This window comes from Pangasianodon hypophthalmus, chromosome 24 (assembly GCF_027358585.1).
Source record: "Pangasianodon hypophthalmus isolate fPanHyp1 chromosome 24, fPanHyp1.pri, whole genome shotgun sequence".
Classification (NCBI taxonomy): Eukaryota; Metazoa; Chordata; class Actinopteri; order Siluriformes; family Pangasiidae; genus Pangasianodon; species Pangasianodon hypophthalmus.
Window position 1 is genome coordinate 302,462 of NC_069733.1, and position 21,591 is coordinate 324,052.

Here is a 21,591-nt window from a genome sequence, read left to right on the forward strand (position 1 = left end):
AGAGCAGCTCTTCCTGGTTAAAGACAGAATAGAAGCGGAAGCGCTTTCGGTTCATATCTTTCCTCATGACACACACATGAGGAGCCTGAAACACTTGAGAGCAGCTCTTGTACCCAGTGCCAGTGTTAGGTGTGATAAAGGCTCGGACAGTGAGGCCGCTGCAGCAGGGGCTCTGACTCCCTCGGGCTGCTGCTCAGATCACACACTCTCTCTCTTTCCCATAGAGAGAGAGAAACCCGTCTATCACTCGGGCTTTTCATACTCAAGAAGGAAACAAAAACGTAAAATGGTCGTTTTCTGTTCTTTAGATCTCACACTCAGGTTAAAAATAAGAAATTAGTAAACGGGTGAAATGCGGAAGAGTGAGTGCGGTGAAGCAGCAGCTCCTCCTGAAAGCAGGCTTCATGTAGAGGCGCAGCTTTTACACACTTAGCGGTAATATCACTGAGCGCGAGGGTCCGCGAGCTCCGACACAACAGCTACACCTGCTCCTCCTGCCAGGGGACTGGCGCTATATATATAATCCCAAAGAAAAGAGGCTTAAGGTCAAAGTATTTACTGAATTAATTTTAATTTATTTAATAAAATATAAGTATACAACTGTGCAACATGTACTAGAATATAAAATATTGCCAGTATTGATAACGCTGCTGTGAAAGTCTCGGAACTAAAGACGGGGAAGAAGCTGCTGCTCCTACAGACAACATGTCGGAAATCTGCGCTCATTTCACTGCATCCGCCTCCTTCTCCCTGAGCTTCTTCTCCCTGAGCTTCTTCTCCCTGAGCTTCTTCTCCCTGAGCTCCTTCTCCCTGAGCTCCTTCTCCCTGAGCTTCTTTCCCCTGAGCTCCTTCTCCCTGAGCTCCTTCTCCCTGAGCTCCTTCTCCCTGAGCTTCTTCTCCCTGAGCTTCTTCTCCCTGAGCTCCTTCTCCCTGAGCTTCTTTCCCCTGAGCTTCTTCTCCCTGAGCTCCTTCTCCCTGAGCTTCTTCTCCCTGAGCTTCTTTCCCCTGAGCTCCTTCTCCCTGAGCTTCTTCTCCCTGAGCTTCTTTCCCCTGAGCTCCTTCTCCCTGAGCTTCTTCTCCCTGAGCTCCTTCTCCCTGAGCTTCTTTCCCCTGAGCTCCTTCTCCCTGAGCTCCTTCTCCCTGAGCTCCTTCTCCCTGAGCTTCTTCTCCCTGAGCTTCTTCTCCCTGAGCTCCTTCTCCCTGAGCTCCTTCTCCCTGAGCTCCTTCTCCCTGAGCTCCTTCTCCCTGAGCTTCTTTCCCCTGAGCTCCTTCTCCCTGAGCTCCTTCTCCCTGAGCTCCTTCTCCCTGAGCTCCTTCTCCCTGAGCTTCTTCTCCCTGAGCTCCTTCTCCCTGAGCTTCTTCTCCCTGAGCTCCTTCTCCCTGAGCTCCTTCTCCCTGAGCTTCTTCTCCCTGAGCTCCTTCTCCCTGAGCTTCTTTCCCCTGAGCTCCTTCTCCCTGAGCTTCTTCTCCCTGAGCTTCTTCTCCCTGAGCTCCTTCTCCCTGAGCTCCTTCTCCCTGAGCTCCTTCTCCCTGAGCTTCTCAGCACCACCTTTTCTCTTTGCTCTGTCCATTCTGAGAAACCGAGAGGAAAGGGGAGGAGAAGTGAAGCGATATTTACATAAAGTAGGCGGAGCAAGAACCCTTATCGCTCCGTCTATGGCACAGTGTGATGGACCCGGTGTTGTGCAGAATAATGCATCCCTGCCGCGAAGTGCACCCCTGCCGCGGGAGCGCGCATTTAGAGATAGACTCCTCACAACGGAAAGAAAAGGAATAACAGCCGCCATTATCACTAGCGCTCGCATTCTACACCGCATTTGTTCTCATTAAAGTCCAGATATGATTAGTGAGTATGGTGGAATATGAATATTGTTTAAGAAGTGTGTAGCACAGGGTGAGGACTAGGCCTGCTGGCTTTAAGTACACTACATGTCCTCAGTGTGTGAGAGATCACTGTGTGTCTGGATGATTTCAGCCTGTAAAACAAGCTTGTAAAGTGCAGATACTGTAACAGCATCAACATCATGTAACACACTGTGTTTTGTGTTTGCGTGAAATGAAAAATAAATTTATTGACTTTTTGTTTAGATTGGATGCTGTTTCGTAAACACACTTAAACACTTAAAGCCCCTCTGCCAGGAAATGCACCCCCTCATCTCTCCCTCTAGCAAAGTGCCACAAACATGAAACTCACCCACTTCAGCACATACTCACTAATTATATCTGGACTTTAATGAGAATGATGTAGAAGGCGAGCGCTAGTGATAACGGCGGCTGTTATTCCTTTTCTTTCTGTTGTGAGGGGTCTATCTGTAAATGCGCGCTCCCGCGGCAGGGGTGCTTTTCGGCACAACACGGTCCTTAGAGAAAAAATAAAATAAAAAAATAACACTGTACCGGCCCGATAGTGTGTCGAACCCCCGGGAAAAGACCAGCCCGGTATGCCAGATTAGCAGTCCAGCACTGCCTTCTACACAACTGATAACACCAACACAACAAGTCACACTAATGACACAATCCATACAGCTTAAAGAGCCGCTATAAAGCATTAAACCCAGTGAGAACACATTTAGTAAAACAGTATTTAAGCAGCTTTCTTCTTCTTATTATTATTATTGTTGTTGTTATTGTTATTATTATTATATAAATCAAACCATGATGTGTAAAAGTGTAGATGATGTGTGTCACAGAGGAAGTCTCCCACACCAAAATATTCCTATTTTCCTTCATCTTGCTGCTGAAATAAAAGAGACATTTCAGATCTCAGACGCACTCGGATCAGTTCAGTGAACTCCTCTATAGAGATCAGTTCACAGCGAGCTCCTCTACAGAGATCAGTTCACAGTGAGCTCCTCTACAGAGATCAGTTCACAGTGAGCTCCTCTACAGAGATCAGTTCAGTTCACACTGAGCTCCTCTACAGAGATCAGTTCACAGTGAGCTCCTCTACAGAGATCAGTTCACAGCGAGCTCCTCTACAGAGATCAGTTCACAGTGAGCTCCTCTACAGAGATCAGTTCACAGCGAGCTCCTCTATAGAGATCAGTTCACAGTGAGCTCCTCTACAGAGATCAGTTCAGTTCACACTGAGCTCCTCTACAGAGATCAGTTCACACTGAGCTCCTCTACAGAGATCAGTTCACAGTGAGCTCCTCTACAGAGATCAGTTCACACTGAGCTCCTCTACAGAGATCAGTTCACACTGAGCTCCTCTACAGAGATCAGTTCACAGCGAGCACCTCTATAGAGATCAGTTCACAGCGAGCTCCTCTACAGAGATCAGTTCACAGTGAGCACCTCTACAGAGATCAGTTCACAGTGAGCTCCTCTACAGAGATCAGTTCAGTTCACACTGAGCTCCTCTACAGAGATCAGTTCACACTGAGCTCCTCTACAGAGATCAGTTCAGTTCACACTGAGCTCCTCTACAGAGATCAGTTCACAGTGAGCTCCTCTACAGAGATCAGTTCACAGTGAGCTCCTCTACAGAGATCAGTTCGCAGTGAGCTCCTCTGTGCTCTGAATCAAAATGAGTCAAATTGACTGTAGAATTTTGTAGAAATTGCCATTCAAACTCACAAGATCTGTCAGTTTCAACAGGAGGCCATTTTAATTCCTTATAAACTGGAGAGTTGAGTTTGGTAGATGATTAAAGCCAGTCACGTCAGTTTGAGCTACACTCTGCTGAAAAATGAGATTTGGCTGGAGAACGTTACTGAATTTTGCCTTTAAATTTAAAAGATCAGTGGAATCGAGCCGAGACGAGTTTCACCTGCTAGAAAATGCTCACTTCAGATGATCAGCTCTTTTGCTGTAATAGGGGATGTAGAGTGGTGCATGGGGTAGCAGCGAGACCTTACAGCACCAGGGTCCTGGGTTTGATCCTGAGCTTCAGATATCTTCTTCTCAGAGTTCCACATGCTCCTGTGGGTTTGCTTTGGGTTCTCCGCTTTTCTCCCGCTGTCCAGAAGCGTACAGCTAGGTGCACTGGCTCTGCTGAATTCACTCAGACTCGTCCTATCTCAGGGTGTATTGTTTCTGAGCCCTAAACCCCACTGACACAGAGAACAGAGAGAAGGGGAATGTGCAGTATTCAGTGATATGAGATAAAATGCCAAGTGACTAATTACAGTGCAAATGATGTGTTATAAACAGAAGTGTCAGAAACTGAGCCGTAACGCAATCCGCTGCTTGGGAAGAGGAAGTTGCTCAGCTGCGTCTGTGAGAAAATCTAAAAAAAAAAGTCACCATAAAAGCGTAACAGAGAAGTGTGCATTTGTATAAACTGGATTGTGTATTTGTTCAGATTTGTGTAGAATGGACTGTATTTATTAGTGAAATATGATGGAGGCTCATATTTATTATATTTGTGAAACACATTTATTTGTTTCTCTCAAATCACACTTTGTGTTTGTATCTCTGTTTGTCTGAGAGACGAGTTTTCTTTTGCAAAGCACATTTTGTTTGTTTGTGAAATGTGTGTGTGTGTGTGTGTGTGTGTGTGTGTACAGTGATACAGTGATGACCACACACACACACACGCACACACACACACACTATTATACAGTGTATAATTAACTAAAAGTAAATCCTAAAACTTTGGAGTCGATTCCACACACTGAAAATGATTTACCTCACACACACACACACACACACACACACGGCAATGAATTTAGCATCAGAATGTTTCAGTTAGTGAGACAGCAGATATTTATTTTACTTTTATTTAGAATTTGAACAAATCAGCACTTAAAATACAGATAAGACACAGTCATAAATAAAGTGTGCAGATCCAGTAACATGCAGAATAGCGCCATCTTGTGTTAGTGTGTGTGTGTGTGTGTGTGTGTGTGTGTGTGTGTGTGTGTGTGTCAGGTTATGTGATAAAGGTCAGTAATGTTGTACTGCAGTCAGTGAGATGTTATTAATGAACCCGAGTTAAGAGTTGTGTAGAAGTGCTATCTGATTGAAATGTAATTTTTAGAAAGAAATATTTTTGGTATTTAATATATTTAAAAATAATCCAAATCATTCATTATTTAATAACAAAAATAATCCAAAGATTAATTGATTACCAAAATAATCATCATTTAATTCTCAGCTTTAATTCTTGTGTTACATCAAATAAAATAAAATACATAAATAATAATAAAAGAATAAAAAGCTGCTAAGCCGTCTCTTCTGCTTCATTCGATTCTTGATGCTTTTGAAAGATTAGAGAAGGAGTTTATTTGATTGAATTTCTGTTCTGTAGGATTATTAACCTCGTGAAGCTAAACCCAGGCACTGGAACCGGTTTAGTCTGGTGTTGTTTTCTCCCCTGGACTCGTTTCATTTAGTCTTTAATGTTTAACATTGTCATGTTGCTGAGAAACCACAGAGCGGCAGATAAACAGACAGGAAGTGAGGTAATGTTAACTCTCCTCCCTGCTGAAGACTCCAGCGTAGTGGCACTAAACCCAATCCGAGCTGCTCGCACTGGCAGCCCATCTTATCCTGCTGCTCACTGATTTCCCATCTTCCTTATTCCTGACTCAGCTGATCAGGACATGGTTCAGATGCTCTGATGACCTCACTGTTGTGTCACTTCCTTTAACACAGCGTGTCTGTGATGTCGTATTAGTAGCTGTGATGTCATAACGGTTTCTGTCCTCCAGTTTGAGCAGCTCGGCCTGTTGGTCGGAACGAGATGGAGTTTTCAGCAGTTGTAGAGAAGTCCAGACTGTTCTATAGAAGTGCTGTGTGTTTTTATTTGAAGTGTTGTGTGAAGCATTAAAGCAGCTGTGTGTCACTACACAACATGTTTGTTATTATGGCTGGAGGTGTGTGGATCCTGATGCTGGTGTCTGGTGTCGCTCCACTACTGTGTTCATTTCCTTGTAGTCGTTCTGGTAAAAACGCTCTGATCCCATCATCTCACACCACGTGATACAAGCGTACGCTGTTACGCTGATAAACAGACGACGGGAAACGACTGCGATCTGGACGTCTTTCAGGATTAACGATCTTAAGCGGTAAAGATATTAAGCGGAACAAACGTGTGTGTGTCAGCTGTCATCGTTCATAACGCTTCATAGACATCAGTAATGATGTGTGTATGTCCTCCCAGACTGTAACTGCTCTAAACACACACACTGTTCAGGCCTGTTTATCTGTTTAACCTGTAGTGTAAATGTGGAATAATGTGAACTTGTCAACATGTAAATAAAGAACTAATGAGTAATGATCTGTATTAATTAATATAACTTATTAACAGAGACATTTAAAGGACTGCGTTTGTAATAGATTTACTCCTGAAATTGTAGAAGAGCAGAAATAAGTGAAGTGCTCACACACACACACACACACACACACACACGTTCTACCATTAACTGCTGTGGACTGGGAGAGTTCTGAGCTTATTTTAAAACTGGATTGTGATTGGTCAGAAGGTGTTGATTAGTTTTCTAGAACAGCAGGTTTATATTAATGCACTCGTTCTAATATGTTATCGTTTCCATAGTAACAGCTCGTTCACAGCGACTCTGTAAGGAGATGTTTGTGTAACATTTATGGAAGGAGTCTCCAGTGTCAGCGCTTTGTAACAGGACAGAGGAGTTTACGCTTCTTTGCGGTTTCTCGGTAACAGGACGAGTTTTTATCTTATTAACTTGAAGAGAGAGAAAAAGAGGCTGGTGAGGGAACGAGTGTTTATAGCTGCTGTAACGTAAGTTATATTTCATCACTGAATTACAGACGAATGTTTTTAAAATGTAACGAATTCCAGTAAATTGCAGGTTTAATTATAAAATGTTGGTGTGAGTCGATTTCTCTCTCCTGCTTTATTCTCCACCTGTGCAGTGCTGATGGTGGTGTTGTGTCTCCTCAGCCATGCAGTCCTGCAGCATTCATCACTGTGTCCTGTTCTTCCTCACCCTCACATTCACCACTGGTAAGTGTCACTTCACTCTCACTCTCACTCTCACTGTACACTCTCACTCCTCTCACTCTCACTGCACACTCTCACTCTCACTGCACACTCTCACTGTACACTGCTCACTCTCACTGCACACTGCTCACTCTCACTGCACACTCTCACTGTACACTGCTCACTCTCACTGCACACTGCTCACTCTCACTGCACACTCTCACTGCACACTCTCACTCATCTCACTCTCACTGCTCACTCTCACTGTACACTCTCACTGCACACTGTACACTCTCACTGCTCACTGCACACTCTCACTGCACACTGCTCACTCTCACTGCACACTCTCACTGTACACTCTCACTGTACACTGCTCACTCTCACTGCACACTCTCACTGCTCACTGTACACTCTCACTGCACACTGCACACTCTCACTGCTCACTGTACACTCTCACTGTACACTGCTCACTCTCACTGCTCACTGTACACTCTCACTGCTCACTGCACACTCTCACTGTACACTCTCACTGTACACTCACTGCACACTCTCACTGTACACTGCTCACTCTCACTGTACACTCACTGCACACTCTCACTGTACACTGCTCACTCTCACTGCACACTCTCACTCTCACTGTACACTGCTCACTCTCACTGCTCACTCTCAATGCACACTCTCACTGCACACTGCTCACTCTCACTGCACACTGTACACTCACTGCACACTCTCACTGCACACTCTCACTGCACACTGTACACTCTCACTGCACACTCTCACTGCTCACTGTATACTCTTACTGTCGAACTGCTAATGCTAACTGCACACTCTCAGTGGACACTCTCACTGCTAACTGTTCACTGCTAATTCTAACTTCTAACATTAACTGCACACTCTCACTGCTAATGCTAACTGCACACTTTCAGTGGACACTCTCTGCCTACTCTCAATGCTAACTCTTAGTGATAACTAACTGCTAATGCTAACTGCACACTCTCATTGCTAATGTTAACTGCTAACGCTAACTGCACACTCTCACTAATCTGTCACATTAAATATCACTACACCGTGTCATTACTGTTTAAGCATCTCATTTAGTGCACTTTATGTGGTTTGGGACACAGCCCTGAATTCACACCTGCAGCAGTCAGATTAATCCACACGGTGGAAAAGAGCGCAGTGCTGTCGCTTTATTGTTCGATTTAAAGCTAAAATCAGCTTCATAGTTTTGGTCTTGACATAAAGAGTTTATTCTCTCTTTCAGCTCCTGTATCAGCTGCTGTCTGTTCTACAACGGTGAAGGGTCGGCTTCATCAGTCTGTGATTCTCCCATGTGAAAATAAATGTTCTGGTTCAGTCAAATGGGCCTTGGACGAGAATCGAGATGTTGTCTTCGCTCGGTGTGATCAGACATCATGCAGCTCAGTGAAGGAGGGATATGAAATGTCTCATGCTCAGTACCTGAAGGGAGATCTCTCTCTCACCATCACTGCAGCTGATTACAGTAAGAGGAACACATACGTGTGTGAATGTGGAATCAACGACATCTCTACTGTGAGCCTCAGCATTGAGAGTAAGTGTCTTTATCTCTTCTACTGCTGATAAAACATTCACTCTGAGTTATTAGGATCATATTCAGAGTGGAGTGAACACACAGTGAGGGTTTAACCCTGAAATTACACACATCAGGATTCAGACCTCAGACGTAACTACACACTTCAGCACTACTCAGAAGTTACGTGAGAGTTACGCACGCAGGGGCGGAGTTTATCTAAAACAGGGGCGTGTCTCAGTTACGCTCGATTCTGATCTTGAACTTAAGCGCATGGTTCTGGCGTGATTTCGGCTCGAGTGAGGAGCAGCGTTAAGTCCAGCGCCACCGTGTGACTGTTTAATATAACCATAATGTGTCACGCTGAAATTAACACACACACATTCACACACACTCACACACTCACACACACACTCACACAGTGGAATGTCATGAATATGACACTATTTATTAAATTAAAAACATTGTCTCTTCAAAGTGCATGAAAAGCTTTATTTAGCTCAGAGCACATCAGAGGTGACGTCTTAATTAGAGACAGTGTTAATGACACTGACATTATTGTATTAATTCATCACATCAACATAGTGAATTAAAAGAGTGATAAAATCTCCTGCATCTCACACACATTACAATTTCATCACCTCCATTTAGCGTCTCGTAGCTTCATTAAGTTGTGCCTTTGCAGCACAGTGTAAAACAATTAATTGTTTAAAATAATAATAATTTTTACTTTTAATTTTTTTTTTTGCTTATTTTAATTTTGTTCAATTAAACCAGTGATTAATATGATAATTACAATAATTACTATTCGTTCAGCCACACACAGTGGATTCAGAAAGTATTCACACCCCTTGTTGCACACTTTATTGTGTTGTGGATTTGATTTTGAATGGATATATAAAAATATATTTATATAACACACACACATTATAGTCTTTTAAACTGTCTCTCACTTTTATATCGTATGACGTTCAACAGCAAAGGAAAGGAAAAAACGCTCTTTCCTTCTTCAATCCACATTTTGTATTCCTGATTTCTGAAAGCATGAACTACACACAGGTGATTTTAATAATCTGAATGTGGAGCTCAGAAAATCCACATAAGCAGCTGCGTTTTTTTTTTTGCTCCTCAGCTGTGTTCTCAGCAGTTCAGATGAAGCCTGGTGAAGATCTGATCCTGGATTTGAGCGTACCAAATGGCACCGTGGAGGTGATTTATAAAAGCAGAGATTCAGCTGATGGGGAACAGATCTGCACTGTGACTCAACGCTCACTACAGTGTAAAGCTGAATACACACACAGAACATCACTCAGTCACCCAGAGCTCACAGTGAGAGACGTGCAGTCGAGTGATAGTGGAAGTTACACCATCCGGGACCTGAAGAATAACGAAGACATTCGTGTGTACACCGTCTCTGTGGCAGGTACGTCTCAGTGTGATGTGTAATGAAGGGGTTAAACACTGAATTATGGGAGACTTTATATACTGTGCTCAATTCAGTGAACTCTATAATTCATACACGGTGGTGTTCAGCCTTCTTACAGAATTACACACCAATTTACAGGAATGTGTTTGTGGTGTTTCAGTTATTAGGCAGCACTCAGAGAATTCAGAGTAACATTTACCAATTCATTTTCAGCATTTTATTGAGAAGTAGCTCTTTAACCTGTGAACATTTACAGAGGTCAAATCTAGAACCTTCTCTCTAGAAGAACTCTAAAAGCAGAACTCAACCCTGAACAGCTTAGACATTAAGTTTATAAGTTTATAATTAACATCTTCAGTAACGTCCAAGATTTATTTTATAATGAAGCTCTGAGTTTTTTAGTTTAAACATCTGCACCCGCAGTCCCAAGCCACCACAATACAGCTCCCCATATGAGATCTCCAAGCCATCTCCACAGCCCCCAGGTGGCACCATCCCCAGCAATCCTAGTGATCTTCAGGCCGTCCATATGGAGCCCCAGCAGCAGCGAGCGAACGCCAACCGATGAGAACTCCAACCAGAAGTAGGGCATCAGGATGGGTCAGGCAGCGAGGAGGAGCAGAAGGGGTCAGGATCACTGGCATCTCAGGAGTAGCATGTGTAGCTCGACAGAGAGTGAAAGAGAGATGGAGAGAGAGGGAGAGATTGTTAGGTAAGCTTTTTGTCCTCTAATGGTTAAGGACAATGTACTTTGCATGCAGAGAGCAAGCAGGGACTCCGGCAAGACTAGCTATGACAGCATAACTAAAAGGGAGAGCCAGAAGCTAACACAGACATGAGGGAGCCCTGGGACATAAAGCTCCAGCCACTCCACCATCAACAAACCTGAGTGAACGCGTGAGAGTGGGGGGGCGACAGCATCCAAACATCCCAGTTCACTCTATGCTCACAATAATAATGAAATAATTTTACTGTAGAATTTTTAAAGTATTTGCTTCTCAAAGTCAGTGGCTCTGTCAATATAATTGTGCCAGGAGGCTAATTTGAATGATTAGAAAATGCACATTTCCAATTGTTAGATGACCAAACCCACTCAGATCAGTTCACACTGAGCTCCTTTATGCTCAAAATAAAGATCAATTAATTCTACTGTAGAGTCTTTAAGTAATTAATCTTCAAACCCATACGATCTGTCAGTGTAACTGAACCAGGAGGCGATATTCAGTCATTATATAAAGGACATTTCCAATTGGTAGATGATGAAACTCACTGATATCAGTTCACAGTGAGCTCCTCTATGCTCACACTACAGTAGAATGAATAGATGTTTATTGTGAGCATAGAGGAGCTCAGTCTGAACTGATATCAGTTTCATCATCTACTAATTGGAAATGTCTCTTTAATAATGAATCTAAAACGCCTCTAGGTTCAGTTACACTGACAGATTCACTGATTTTGAAGAGCAATAAATGTAAATTTCTGCAGTAAAATTCTACTTTATATTTCTAAATGAATTCCTTTCTATTGTAAGCATAGAGCAGGTCACTGTATACTGATCTGAGAGGGTTTGAGATTTGAAATGTCCATTTTATTTCAGCAGTAGGTAAGGAAATATTCATATTTAATAATATAATAAGAGAAATATTTATATTTTTGGTGTCAGAGATTTCCTCTGTGAAATGATCCATCCATAGTTTTTACAATTTTATTCATGGTTAGATTTTTAATAATATTTTATATTATTATATTAATATATATTTTACATAATACTATTTTTAATAATAATAATAATAATAATAATAATAATGAAGTTTATTAAATGATGGTTTTATTTTTATTTGCCTTAATGATTTATACCGTCTCTATAAACTTGAAAGATTTTGGCCATTATTTAAAAGTAAAGGCTCTAATATAAAAACATTTACCCTGGATAAATACTGTGAACTGTTGTGTGTTGATTTTGTTATTTATTTAAATGTCAGTTTGTATAAAAGTGGCTTTGGGTGTGTAGGAGCTCGCGGGCGCGCGCTTTCCGCTGTCAGTGTTATTACCGCTAAGTGTCTAAAAGTCGCGCCCCGGAATTGTGCGAGCGGCCTGATTAACCGTAGTTTCAGGAAGAGCGGCTGCTTTAACCGCAGTGAAACTACACTGCTCTCACTCTCACTAACCCTCTCTCTTATCACAGATAAAGCTGTTAGTAAAGACACACTGAACGAGCTGAATGTCAGACATGTTGTTTAACTCACTTTAGCTGAAGATTAGTTGAGATTATTTTACACCGATGCGGAGTGGATTAACTTCGCTTACTGTCTTCAGACAAAACAACAAAAATGTTCTTCGACAAAATGAAAATACAGCAGATGAAACCGATAGCAAAGAATTACTGATAAAAGAAAGAAACAGTTTAGTTTAAATACAAACACAGGCGAGAATCTCCCGGAAAACGATTCGAAAACAGGAACTACGTCACAGGAACCGGAAGTAAGTTATCTCTTTCGTAACTCTGCGTCGTATAGCTGCATTGCATTCTGGGACTTTGAGTCCAGCGATTGCTCCACTGTCTCCAGCACTTCTCCCCTGGATTCCTCATGAACATGATGGTGAAAGCTGCTGGAAAACGCTGAGAGAGAAAGAAACTCCTGCTGTTTGGTTTTAGGAGCTAACAGTGAAACCTGACCGTCATCACTCATGTCTGAGATTGCTGAACATTTTTCTCCCATTAAACTCCACTGTAACTGCACCAGCAATAACACCATCCTCCACAGACATCTGACTCACTTTATTATCCTGTGTGTGTGTGTGTGTGTGTGTGTGTGTGTGTGTGTGTGTGTGTTGTAGGGTTAACTAAGGGGGCTATTGCAGCAATAGTGCTGGCGGTGCTGCTGCTGGTGGGGCTGCTGATCGCCGGAGTGATAATATACAGAAGGAGAGCAGCTGAGCAGGAGCTCAGAGAGGTAAGAGTAACTGTGTGTGTAAAAGAAATATAAAATAAAAAATGTAATTACTGTTTTTTTAAATTAATGATTTAACATTGCATTACTAGATCAGGACATCTGACTCATCCTTTTAAACATCGTCTATATTTTATTTATCTGTGTGTTTAAAAAGAGCGAGAGCTTCCTGGAGCGTCTTTATACTGAATTAAAAACACAAAGCCTCTTTTCCCACAGGATCTAAAACCCAATCTTCACCCACACGTCCATTCAGACGGGATAAATATCACCTGCAGTTATTTCTACTGCTCACTTTATAGAAGAGAAAACACACTGTCATCCTTCCAGACACGCACACACACACACACACACACACACAGTGTGTAAAATATTACTGATGTGACGGATTCAGACTAAACTCCCAGAGAAACTTCAGCAATAATTACATCACACACCTCCACATGGAAAATAGATAGTCACCTTTAAGAGTGTTTATTTTCCCATCGAACCTCTTCCACTGTCAGTATTTATCACGCTGTTATAAGCTGAAAGAGAGAGTGGCTGTGAGGGAAGATGAGTAAGACTGAGTGACGTCAGCAGCAGCAAATCAGCAAACAGCTGTTTTATATGTGAGCATCCATCACACACTCACTGGCCACTTTATTAGGAACACGGTCAGTTCAGCCTGGGTTCTTTGCAGGATGAACTCCAGCAGGTGGAAACGTTCCTCTGAGCCTCTGCTCCATGTGGACACGGCTGATCAGATAACTGCATGAATGTGCAGGTGTTCCTATTAAAGTGGCCAGTGGGTGTAGCTTTGACGCAGTTGTACATTTGTATCTGGTTTTTAAACAGCTGTGAACAGTGTAAGTCGTATGTGAAGCTGTGCGTACGACAGACGTACTTTTGTGCCGTTGAGTCAGTGGATGGTTTTAGTCGTGACTGAGATTCTCTTCAGCGAGTCGTTCCACATTTCCAGCGTCTCAGCGTCACACTTCAGCTGGGGATTAAAATAAACACACAGATATACAGTCAGGGGAAAAGAAAGTACACCCTCCTTCACTTCTGGGTTTTTATTTATCAGGACTTAAATAACGATTGTGTGGTCTTCACCTACTTCTGTACACAAAAACATAAGCTCAGGTGACAACAAAAAACACAACAAATTTCAATATGTAGTCATTTTTCTCTAAACGTAAACAACATTCAGAAACATTGATAAACATTTAACTGTAATATTTCATTAATTAGAAAATAAAGTCTGAAAATCTACAAAGTCCCTTTACGTTCATTTATTCCGTTTTATTAACTGGCTCATTTTACACTGTTTTGTACAGTTCAATTACAAAAGTAAATAGAGAACATCCAAGTCACTGAAAATGGTCATGATAAATGTGTATTGACTCTGTGTGTGTGTGTGTGTGTGTGTGTGTGTGTGTGTGTAACAGCTCGAGAGTCGAATGGAAGAAGTGGATAAACTCGTTAACCAGGTTCAACCCAAAAAGCCAGGACAAGAAGAGCAGAAATTTACACGTACTGACCCAGAATACAAAGCTCTGGAGAAGGAGCTGAAGGACGTGGTGGATAAGGTGGAGAAGGCGATTGATGATCTGGAACAGCAGTACAGAGAGAACAGGAAACATTCGGAATATGTCACATTGTTCTGCGACAAAAAGAGAACAGAGCTGACGTTGTGGAAAATGATATGTGCAACAAAACTACAGGAATCTCTGAAGTCTGAGACAAAAAAGGTATGTTGTGTACACACACACACACACACACACACACAGATGTATCCAAAGCTACACACACGCCATACATAGTTGTGAAACACTCCTGAAGCTAATTTTGAGTGTTTTCTCGTGTAGACGTTTAAAAGCACAGTTCAGCAGGAATGTAAGAAATAAATAAGGAACATTTGAGGCTAACAGACTTCACAACAATATGTAGCTTAGCGCTCAGTTTCCGAGAGCAGCCTACTCCTGTCTGTTATATTGAGTTTCCTGTAGAAGTGTCAGATGTTTGAGATGTTTTGGGAATGAGGAGAGAAGGTTTAGGAATTAGGGAGAAAGTGGAAATGGGAATAAGAAGTGAACTTCAGCCTGGTCACTGAGCTAACGCTAGCTGTTTAAACTGCTACTGATCTGGATGGAATGAAGACACGTGTCTGATAAAGACCTCTGTGTGAAACATCTACAGACCATTCAGTAGCCACTCTTATTATTTCTGTCAGCTTTTTAATGCAGCTACACTACAGTTTCATCCTGCCGTGTCAGAGGCAGCTCCACCTTTAAATCCCACCTTTAACTCCTCATTTAGCTCCCTATATAGCTCCACCTTCTGCTCCACCTTCAGCTCCACCTTTATCCCCACCTTTAGCTACACCTTTAACACCAACCTTTAGCTCCATGTTTAGCTCCTCCTTTAACTCCACCTTCAGCTCCATCTTTAGCTCCACCTTTAGTTCCACTTTGAACTCCACTTTTAACTCCTCCTTTAACTCCACCTTTATTAAGTAAGTTTTATTGATAAAGCACATTTAAATTCAGCATTACACTGACCAAAGTGCTGAACAAAACCAATACAACAAATTCTAAAATAGAATAAAAAAAAAAAACAATAATAATAATAAAACAATAATATCAACAACACTGACAAGAGTATACAATAATTTAAAATCCCGGAAAAGCAAGAGAATAGAAATGTGTCTTAAGTCTGTACTTGAGAATAGAAAGAGAAGAGGCACTCCTAATGTCACGTGGCAACTGATTCCACAGACGTGGAGCAGCGACTGCAAAGGCTCTGTCTCCTTCTGATTTAAGTCGAGACCGAGGCGCATGTAATAGAGCTTTAGTAGCTGACCTGAGGGACCTGGGCGTTGAATGCAAATGAATAAGATCAGAAACATAAGATGGGGCTTGTCCATTAAGAGCTTTGAAAACAATAAGTAAAATCTTAAACTGAATTCTAAAAAATACAGGAAGCCAATGAAGGGAAGCTAAAACTGGTGAAATAGATTCGTGTTTTTTGGTGCCGGTTAACAGTCTAGCCGCCGCATTCTGAACCATCTGCAGCCGTGCCAAAGACGTTTGAGGAAGACCGATATATAACGAATTACAATAATCCAGGCGTGATGTGATAAAAGCATGAATGACATTTCCAGATCATGAAAGGAAAGTGATGATTTAAGTCTGGAGATGATTCTCAGCTGATAAAAACTGTTTTTAACAACTGAGCTCATTTGTTTTTCAAAGCAAAGCTCAGAGTCAAAGATAACACCTAGATTTTTTGCATGAGACTTGATATATGGAGCGAGGTTTTCTAAATTCCCAACAACAGAATTTCTGGTTTTAGAGGGACCAAAGAGAATTATCTCAGTTTTATCATTGTTGAGCTGCAGGAAGTTATTTGACATCCAGCATTTTATTTCCTCGACAGTCAATGAGAGGCTGCAGAGAATCTCGAGATTTTAAAGGAAGATACAGCTGAGAATCATCTACATAAAAGTGAAAAGAGATTTTATATTTCCTTATGATATTACCAAGTGGAAGCATATACAAATTAAAGAGCAGTGGAATTGAGATAAGACTCAAACCAGCGAAGTGCTGTACCCTTTATGCCCACCCAATGTTCAAGGTGAGACAAAAGGATATTACGATCTACTGTATCAAACGCGGCGCTCAGATCCAGTAAAACCAAAACTGCATCATCACCAGAATCAACCGACAGTAACACATCATTCAACACTTTTAACACATCTGTTTCAGTGCTGTGGTGGATAGTAAAGCCTGATTGAAAAGATTAAAGTATATGAATGTAAGAAAGGATGTAACTGTGACAGAACAACTCTTTCCAGAAGTTTTGAAAGAAATGGGAGTTTTGAAATAGGGTGATAGATATTCAAGCAGTTAATATGGGCATTGGGTTTTTTAAGCGATGGCTGGACACCTGCATGCTTCAGAAAGACAGGGACAAGAGAAAAACTAAACAAGAGTTTATAATTACTTTAATACTAGGACCAATTGTATCAAAAGTCCCTTTAAAAAGGTCAGAGGGAAGAGCATCATAAGGCGAAGTTGAAGATTTCGTCTGCATCACTAAGTCCCTTAACTCAAAGAGAGACACTGGCTGAAAACTACACAAGATGGCTGTAGAAACTGAACAGTCAACCAAGAATCTAGAACAAAGAGGATCAATTGAGGGTCGAACACCAGCAATCTTTTCAATAAAAAATCTCAGAAATCTCTCACAAATATCTGGTGATTGTTCTACTTCATACGAGCAGCGGGGATTAATTATTGAGTTTATAGTGCTAAATAAAATTTTAGGGGTATGAGAGTATTTATTAATAATATCAGAAAAGTATTTATCTCTAGCTATTTTTACTTTTATTATTTTTGCCTTCTCAAAGTTCACGAGGGATTCTCTGAAAATTTCACAAGAGACAGTAAGATGATCTTTTTTCCAACGCCGCTCTGCTTTCCGACAGATCTGTCTAAGCGAACGAGTGGAATCATCCAGCCATGGTTGCAATTTAAATTTTGAATTTTTGTATTTCAGAGGAGCTATAGAATCTAGTATATCTAAACAGGAAGAATTAAAGAGAGAAATTAAATCGTCAGGACTTGAAGAATGTTCCGCAGGCAACTGAGATTGCAGTAGACACTTCATTACTATGAAACATACCCGAAAACTGATTTGCAGTGTGAGAATTTATGCAACGTGAATAGAAGCCTGTAGTTTTTATAGTACCCTGATGGCTAGATAGGGTGACATTAAATACAATAGACTTATGATCTGAAAAACAAGCATCTCCAATGTTATTAATTTAGCTCCTCCCTTAACTCCACCTTTAATGCCACCTTTAACTCCACCTTCAACTCCATCTTTAGCTCCTCCTTTAACTCCTCCTTTAGTTCCACCTTCAACTCCACCTTTAACTCCTGTATGTGCCTTTGTGTGTATACTGACTGTATGTATGGTGTGTGTGTGTGTGTGTGTACTGACTGTATGTATATATATGGTGTCTACTGAGCAGGTGACGGTGCTGATGGAGGAGGTGGTGAAGAGTTTAGAGTATCTCAAACGTGCGACATACAAAAAGAATCGCTCCACTGTGCTGCTGGACAGCACGTGCGACCACGTGGAATCGCATCTGCAGCAGATTAACACCTGGTGCAGCGAGCAGAGAGAGGGGCTAAACAAACTCAAACTGGATGATATGGAGAAACTTCTGGATAAGTATGAACAGTGGTGTGAAGAGAAGAAGAATGAGCTGAAGAAATACAGAAAGAAACTAAACTCTGCAGGAAAGAATCAAGAAAATTTGATAGCAGGGAAGATAGAAGAAGAGAGCACACCACTGAACTCTGCTGTTACAACATGATACAGAAGCATAGAGGATGCAGAAAACATGACCACACACACACACACACACACACACACACACACACAGTCCCGAGTGGTGCGACAGAAAAGCATCAGCAGGGAAAAGTGTGTGTGTGTCTGCGTTGTGTGAGTGTTACTTTCTTCTCTTGTAGTAAATGTGTAGAGACTAAAAGGTTCCTCAGCTCTGTTCTTCTCTCTGTGCATAAACAGCGTTCTATCAGACCTGTAGTCCACTACACAGGCTTTCCACACCTTTACAAACCTTCTCACAAAGCTCCATGATGTATTAGCGCTGTGGTTTCAGACGAGCGAGCAGCAGCGTGATGGAGTTTATATCATCATTCACAACCACGTCACCAGATTAATGAGGAAATACATCAACATCCTCACTGTATTATACTCGATATTACTCTGCTGTGTTAATATCCACGTGTGTGTGTGTGTGTGTGTGTGTGTGTGAGTGTGTGCTGAAACCTTTCAGTGCCAGAAAATTATTTTACTGGTGTTTGAAGCTCTCACACACACACACACACACACACACACACACAAACAAGGCCTGTGTGCTATAACAGTGTAATCAGTGCTACAGTGCTGTAGCTGCGCGATCGCTGTTACATTTACTCTCATTATGTTACATTACATTATAGAAACAGACTAACCAGCTTTTATTAAACATTATAAACATTATTTAGACATTTATAATCTCTGATCTTTGTTATTTTGTAGGATACTAACAGAGCTTTACTGTGCATGAAATAGCGTGTGTGTGTGTGTTGGAGCTCTTCCTCTTCTGTGCAGCATGAACCTGAGCACAGTTGAGACTTGATGTTTGAGCAGTAATTAGAGAAGAATTATTATTATTATTATTATTATTATTATTATTATTATTATTATAGCTTGTGTGTGAACGATATCCAACATCATTCTTTATCACTTCTTTACTATTTGTTGTGTAACTGAAGGTCACAGGGGTTACTTCTGTAAATGATCCGTGTTAGAAAACTAAGTGCTGAATCCAGCGTGTGGAAGACTTTGGAGATCTGAGCCGATCTCTTCCCCAGGGATTTAATGCTGTTCGCCGATCGCTGACCGTTGCCTGTGTTATGATCCTGAGTTTGTGTTACGATTTAAATTTGTCTGCCAGCTTTTTAAATAAAGTGTTTTTTAACCTGCGCTTGTGTCTGTGCCTGACTTTATTCATATTCAGAGTTAAGTTCACAGATGACATCAATATTATGTGATTTGATCAGACGTTTAATATATTTTAATTTGTTAAATGAATAAAATAAAGCCAGTGTTTGTGTTAATCTGATGTGCTCTCCTGTAAAGAAAAGCCCAACGTTTAAGCCCATGGATCAGCTAAAAAACTTGTTTTTAAAAACACTCATTTAAAAATAATGTGCAGGTGCGAGAGTGAGGAATGTAAACACACCAATGAGCACTGTGGCTTTAAGGGGTTAAATCAGGCACAAAATCTTATTACATTTCATTGCTTTTGTAAAATATTATCATGGTGCACTTAAAAACATTATCACCTTGTGTTGTAAAATTCTTGCAAATTTCATATTCACTCCAAAATAGTCCAAACATTATTCCAAAGAACAATAACAACAATCATCCAAAATAACATTAAGCATTGCCAAAGCCAAGAAGATTTTCTATTCTTCAGCACAACCATAAAAACAGCAAATATTATCCATGTTAGAATGCAGCTGGGTGAAACTGATGCTCTAACTCACAGGATATGACTTTCACCTTGTTTCTTAACTCAGACTTTAATTACTCTTATTCCCAAACCACATCAACATGCGCACGTCGTAGATAATTGGTCATAACTTTAATTATAAAGTGCTTACACACAAAATCAGGGTTTATGGTAAAAAAAAAAAAAAGTCTCATTATAAATAATAGAGTATTTAGAACTTCTAAATGAAGAGAGCTTCATGCTTTTCCTGGATCTTTCCAAAGCTTTTGACTGTTTAGAGCATGAATTTATAGCCCTTTAGCTACAGTTATACAGCAGCAGTATGGAAGCTGCTCAGTTAAACTTAAACATGGTGCGTCCCTGTGATCTGGCATTTTGCGTGGAGTAAGACACAGCTGCTCCGTCTCTCCTTACTGAGCTTTGCTTTCTGCTCGGCTCCTCCCAGCATTTCCTCTACAGGGTCATTTGCAGCGTAGCTCTCTGATGCATTGTAATCAGCCAAGTAGCTGCTGATAGTTTTATTTTTAAAGACCAGTCACAGATCCCTTTAGCAACTGAACACATAAAAACATCTGCTGCTGCCTCTGGATTATCTCTGAATATAAATAAGTCTGATCTTCTCACCATCAAACCAAGCGAGAGTGATTTGATCCTATAACATTCCAGTTAAAGCCAAAGTCATGGGTTTAGTGATTCAGTCTGTGGCTCCTGAGAGACCTGACTTTAAAAGGGAGAAGAAGAACTTACGAAGCTCTCTCCTTGTATGCTGACGCTGCTGGAAGTCGACAGACCGAATGATATAAAGCTCTCTGGAGTGATGAACACAGCAGATGATGGTGGGATTCAGTTTCTGGATTTTACCTCCTTAAACGATCCCAAACTACTGTACATCTGCTCCTTGAAGGAATCACTCTTTTTACTGATGTGTAATTACAGCACTGATGAATTGCCACAGATGCTTTTCACATGGTCACTTTTCTTCAGGCACATTTTCCCCTCAAAAGTACTTTATCTGGAACGACTGTGATATTCCTTCTAAAAAGAAATCTTTATTCTTGAAGACCTGGTTTAATAATAACACATTATTAGCTACCCATTTAATCAATTCTCAATTCTTCTTAAATGTTGTGAATTTTTTATTCGTGTGTAATATCCCAGTTACCCTGAAATTATTCTCTGTGTTTTTATGTGTTTGGGAGAAACCAGTGAAACTTCCACTCCGGTCTGTTCTTTAGATCCTCTCGATACTGTAGAAGGGAAATTGTGCTTCCTCTCTCAGCCTTCACCCTGAAATAGAAAATATATATATATATCTGACCTCTTTTCCAAATAGAAATTATAACTATTTCATATAATATATCCTACTGGGAGAGTTTTGTTACAAATATTACATGGAAAAATAGATTTAAAATATTTAATCCTGAATAAAATGAGGGAATTTATCTAGACATGACTGCATGGAAGTGATCGTGCTGAACTCCTCCTGCACAGATTCAGGAAAGTCATGAACACCAGCAGCTGGTGCTGTGATGCTGATGGAGACAGTGCTTCACACTTCTTTTGGAACTGTCACTGTGTGTGTGTGTGTGTGTGGAATTGTTCCCACGGTGTTACTTTTTTTAGAAAACCTCTCTGTCTTATTTTAAAGAGGAGATTAGAGATTATTTGCTGAGTGTCTCA

At 41.0% G+C, this 21,591-nt stretch overlaps 1 protein-coding gene and 1 long non-coding RNA gene across 2 annotated transcripts in view; one reads left to right on the forward strand and one right to left on the reverse strand.

Moving 5' to 3' along the window:
- Positions 1–19,379, forward strand: part of LOC113524935 (uncharacterized) — a 19,851-nt gene extending 472 nt beyond the window's left edge. Inside the window, exons 2-7 of the mRNA XM_053229003.1 lie at positions 6,869–6,931; positions 8,172–8,480; positions 9,592–9,882; positions 12,724–12,839; positions 14,267–14,569; positions 17,857–19,379. Coding sequence (XP_053084978.1) covers positions 6,871–6,931; positions 8,172–8,480; positions 9,592–9,882; positions 12,724–12,839; positions 14,267–14,569; positions 17,857–18,204 — 1,428 coding nt within the window. The 5' untranslated portion in view covers positions 6,869–6,870 and the 3' untranslated portion in view covers positions 18,205–19,379. The remainder of the gene's footprint in view (positions 1–6,868; positions 6,932–8,171; positions 8,481–9,591; positions 9,883–12,723; positions 12,840–14,266; positions 14,570–17,856) is intronic.
- Positions 10,088–12,432, reverse strand: LOC128317317 (uncharacterized). Its single transcript, XR_008300840.1, has 2 exons — positions 12,132–12,432; positions 10,088–10,549 (listed from the first exon to the last, which is right to left on the reverse strand). It is a non-coding gene; the product is annotated as an uncharacterized LOC128317317 (long non-coding RNA).
- Positions 19,380–21,591: the final 2,212 nt, after the last annotated feature.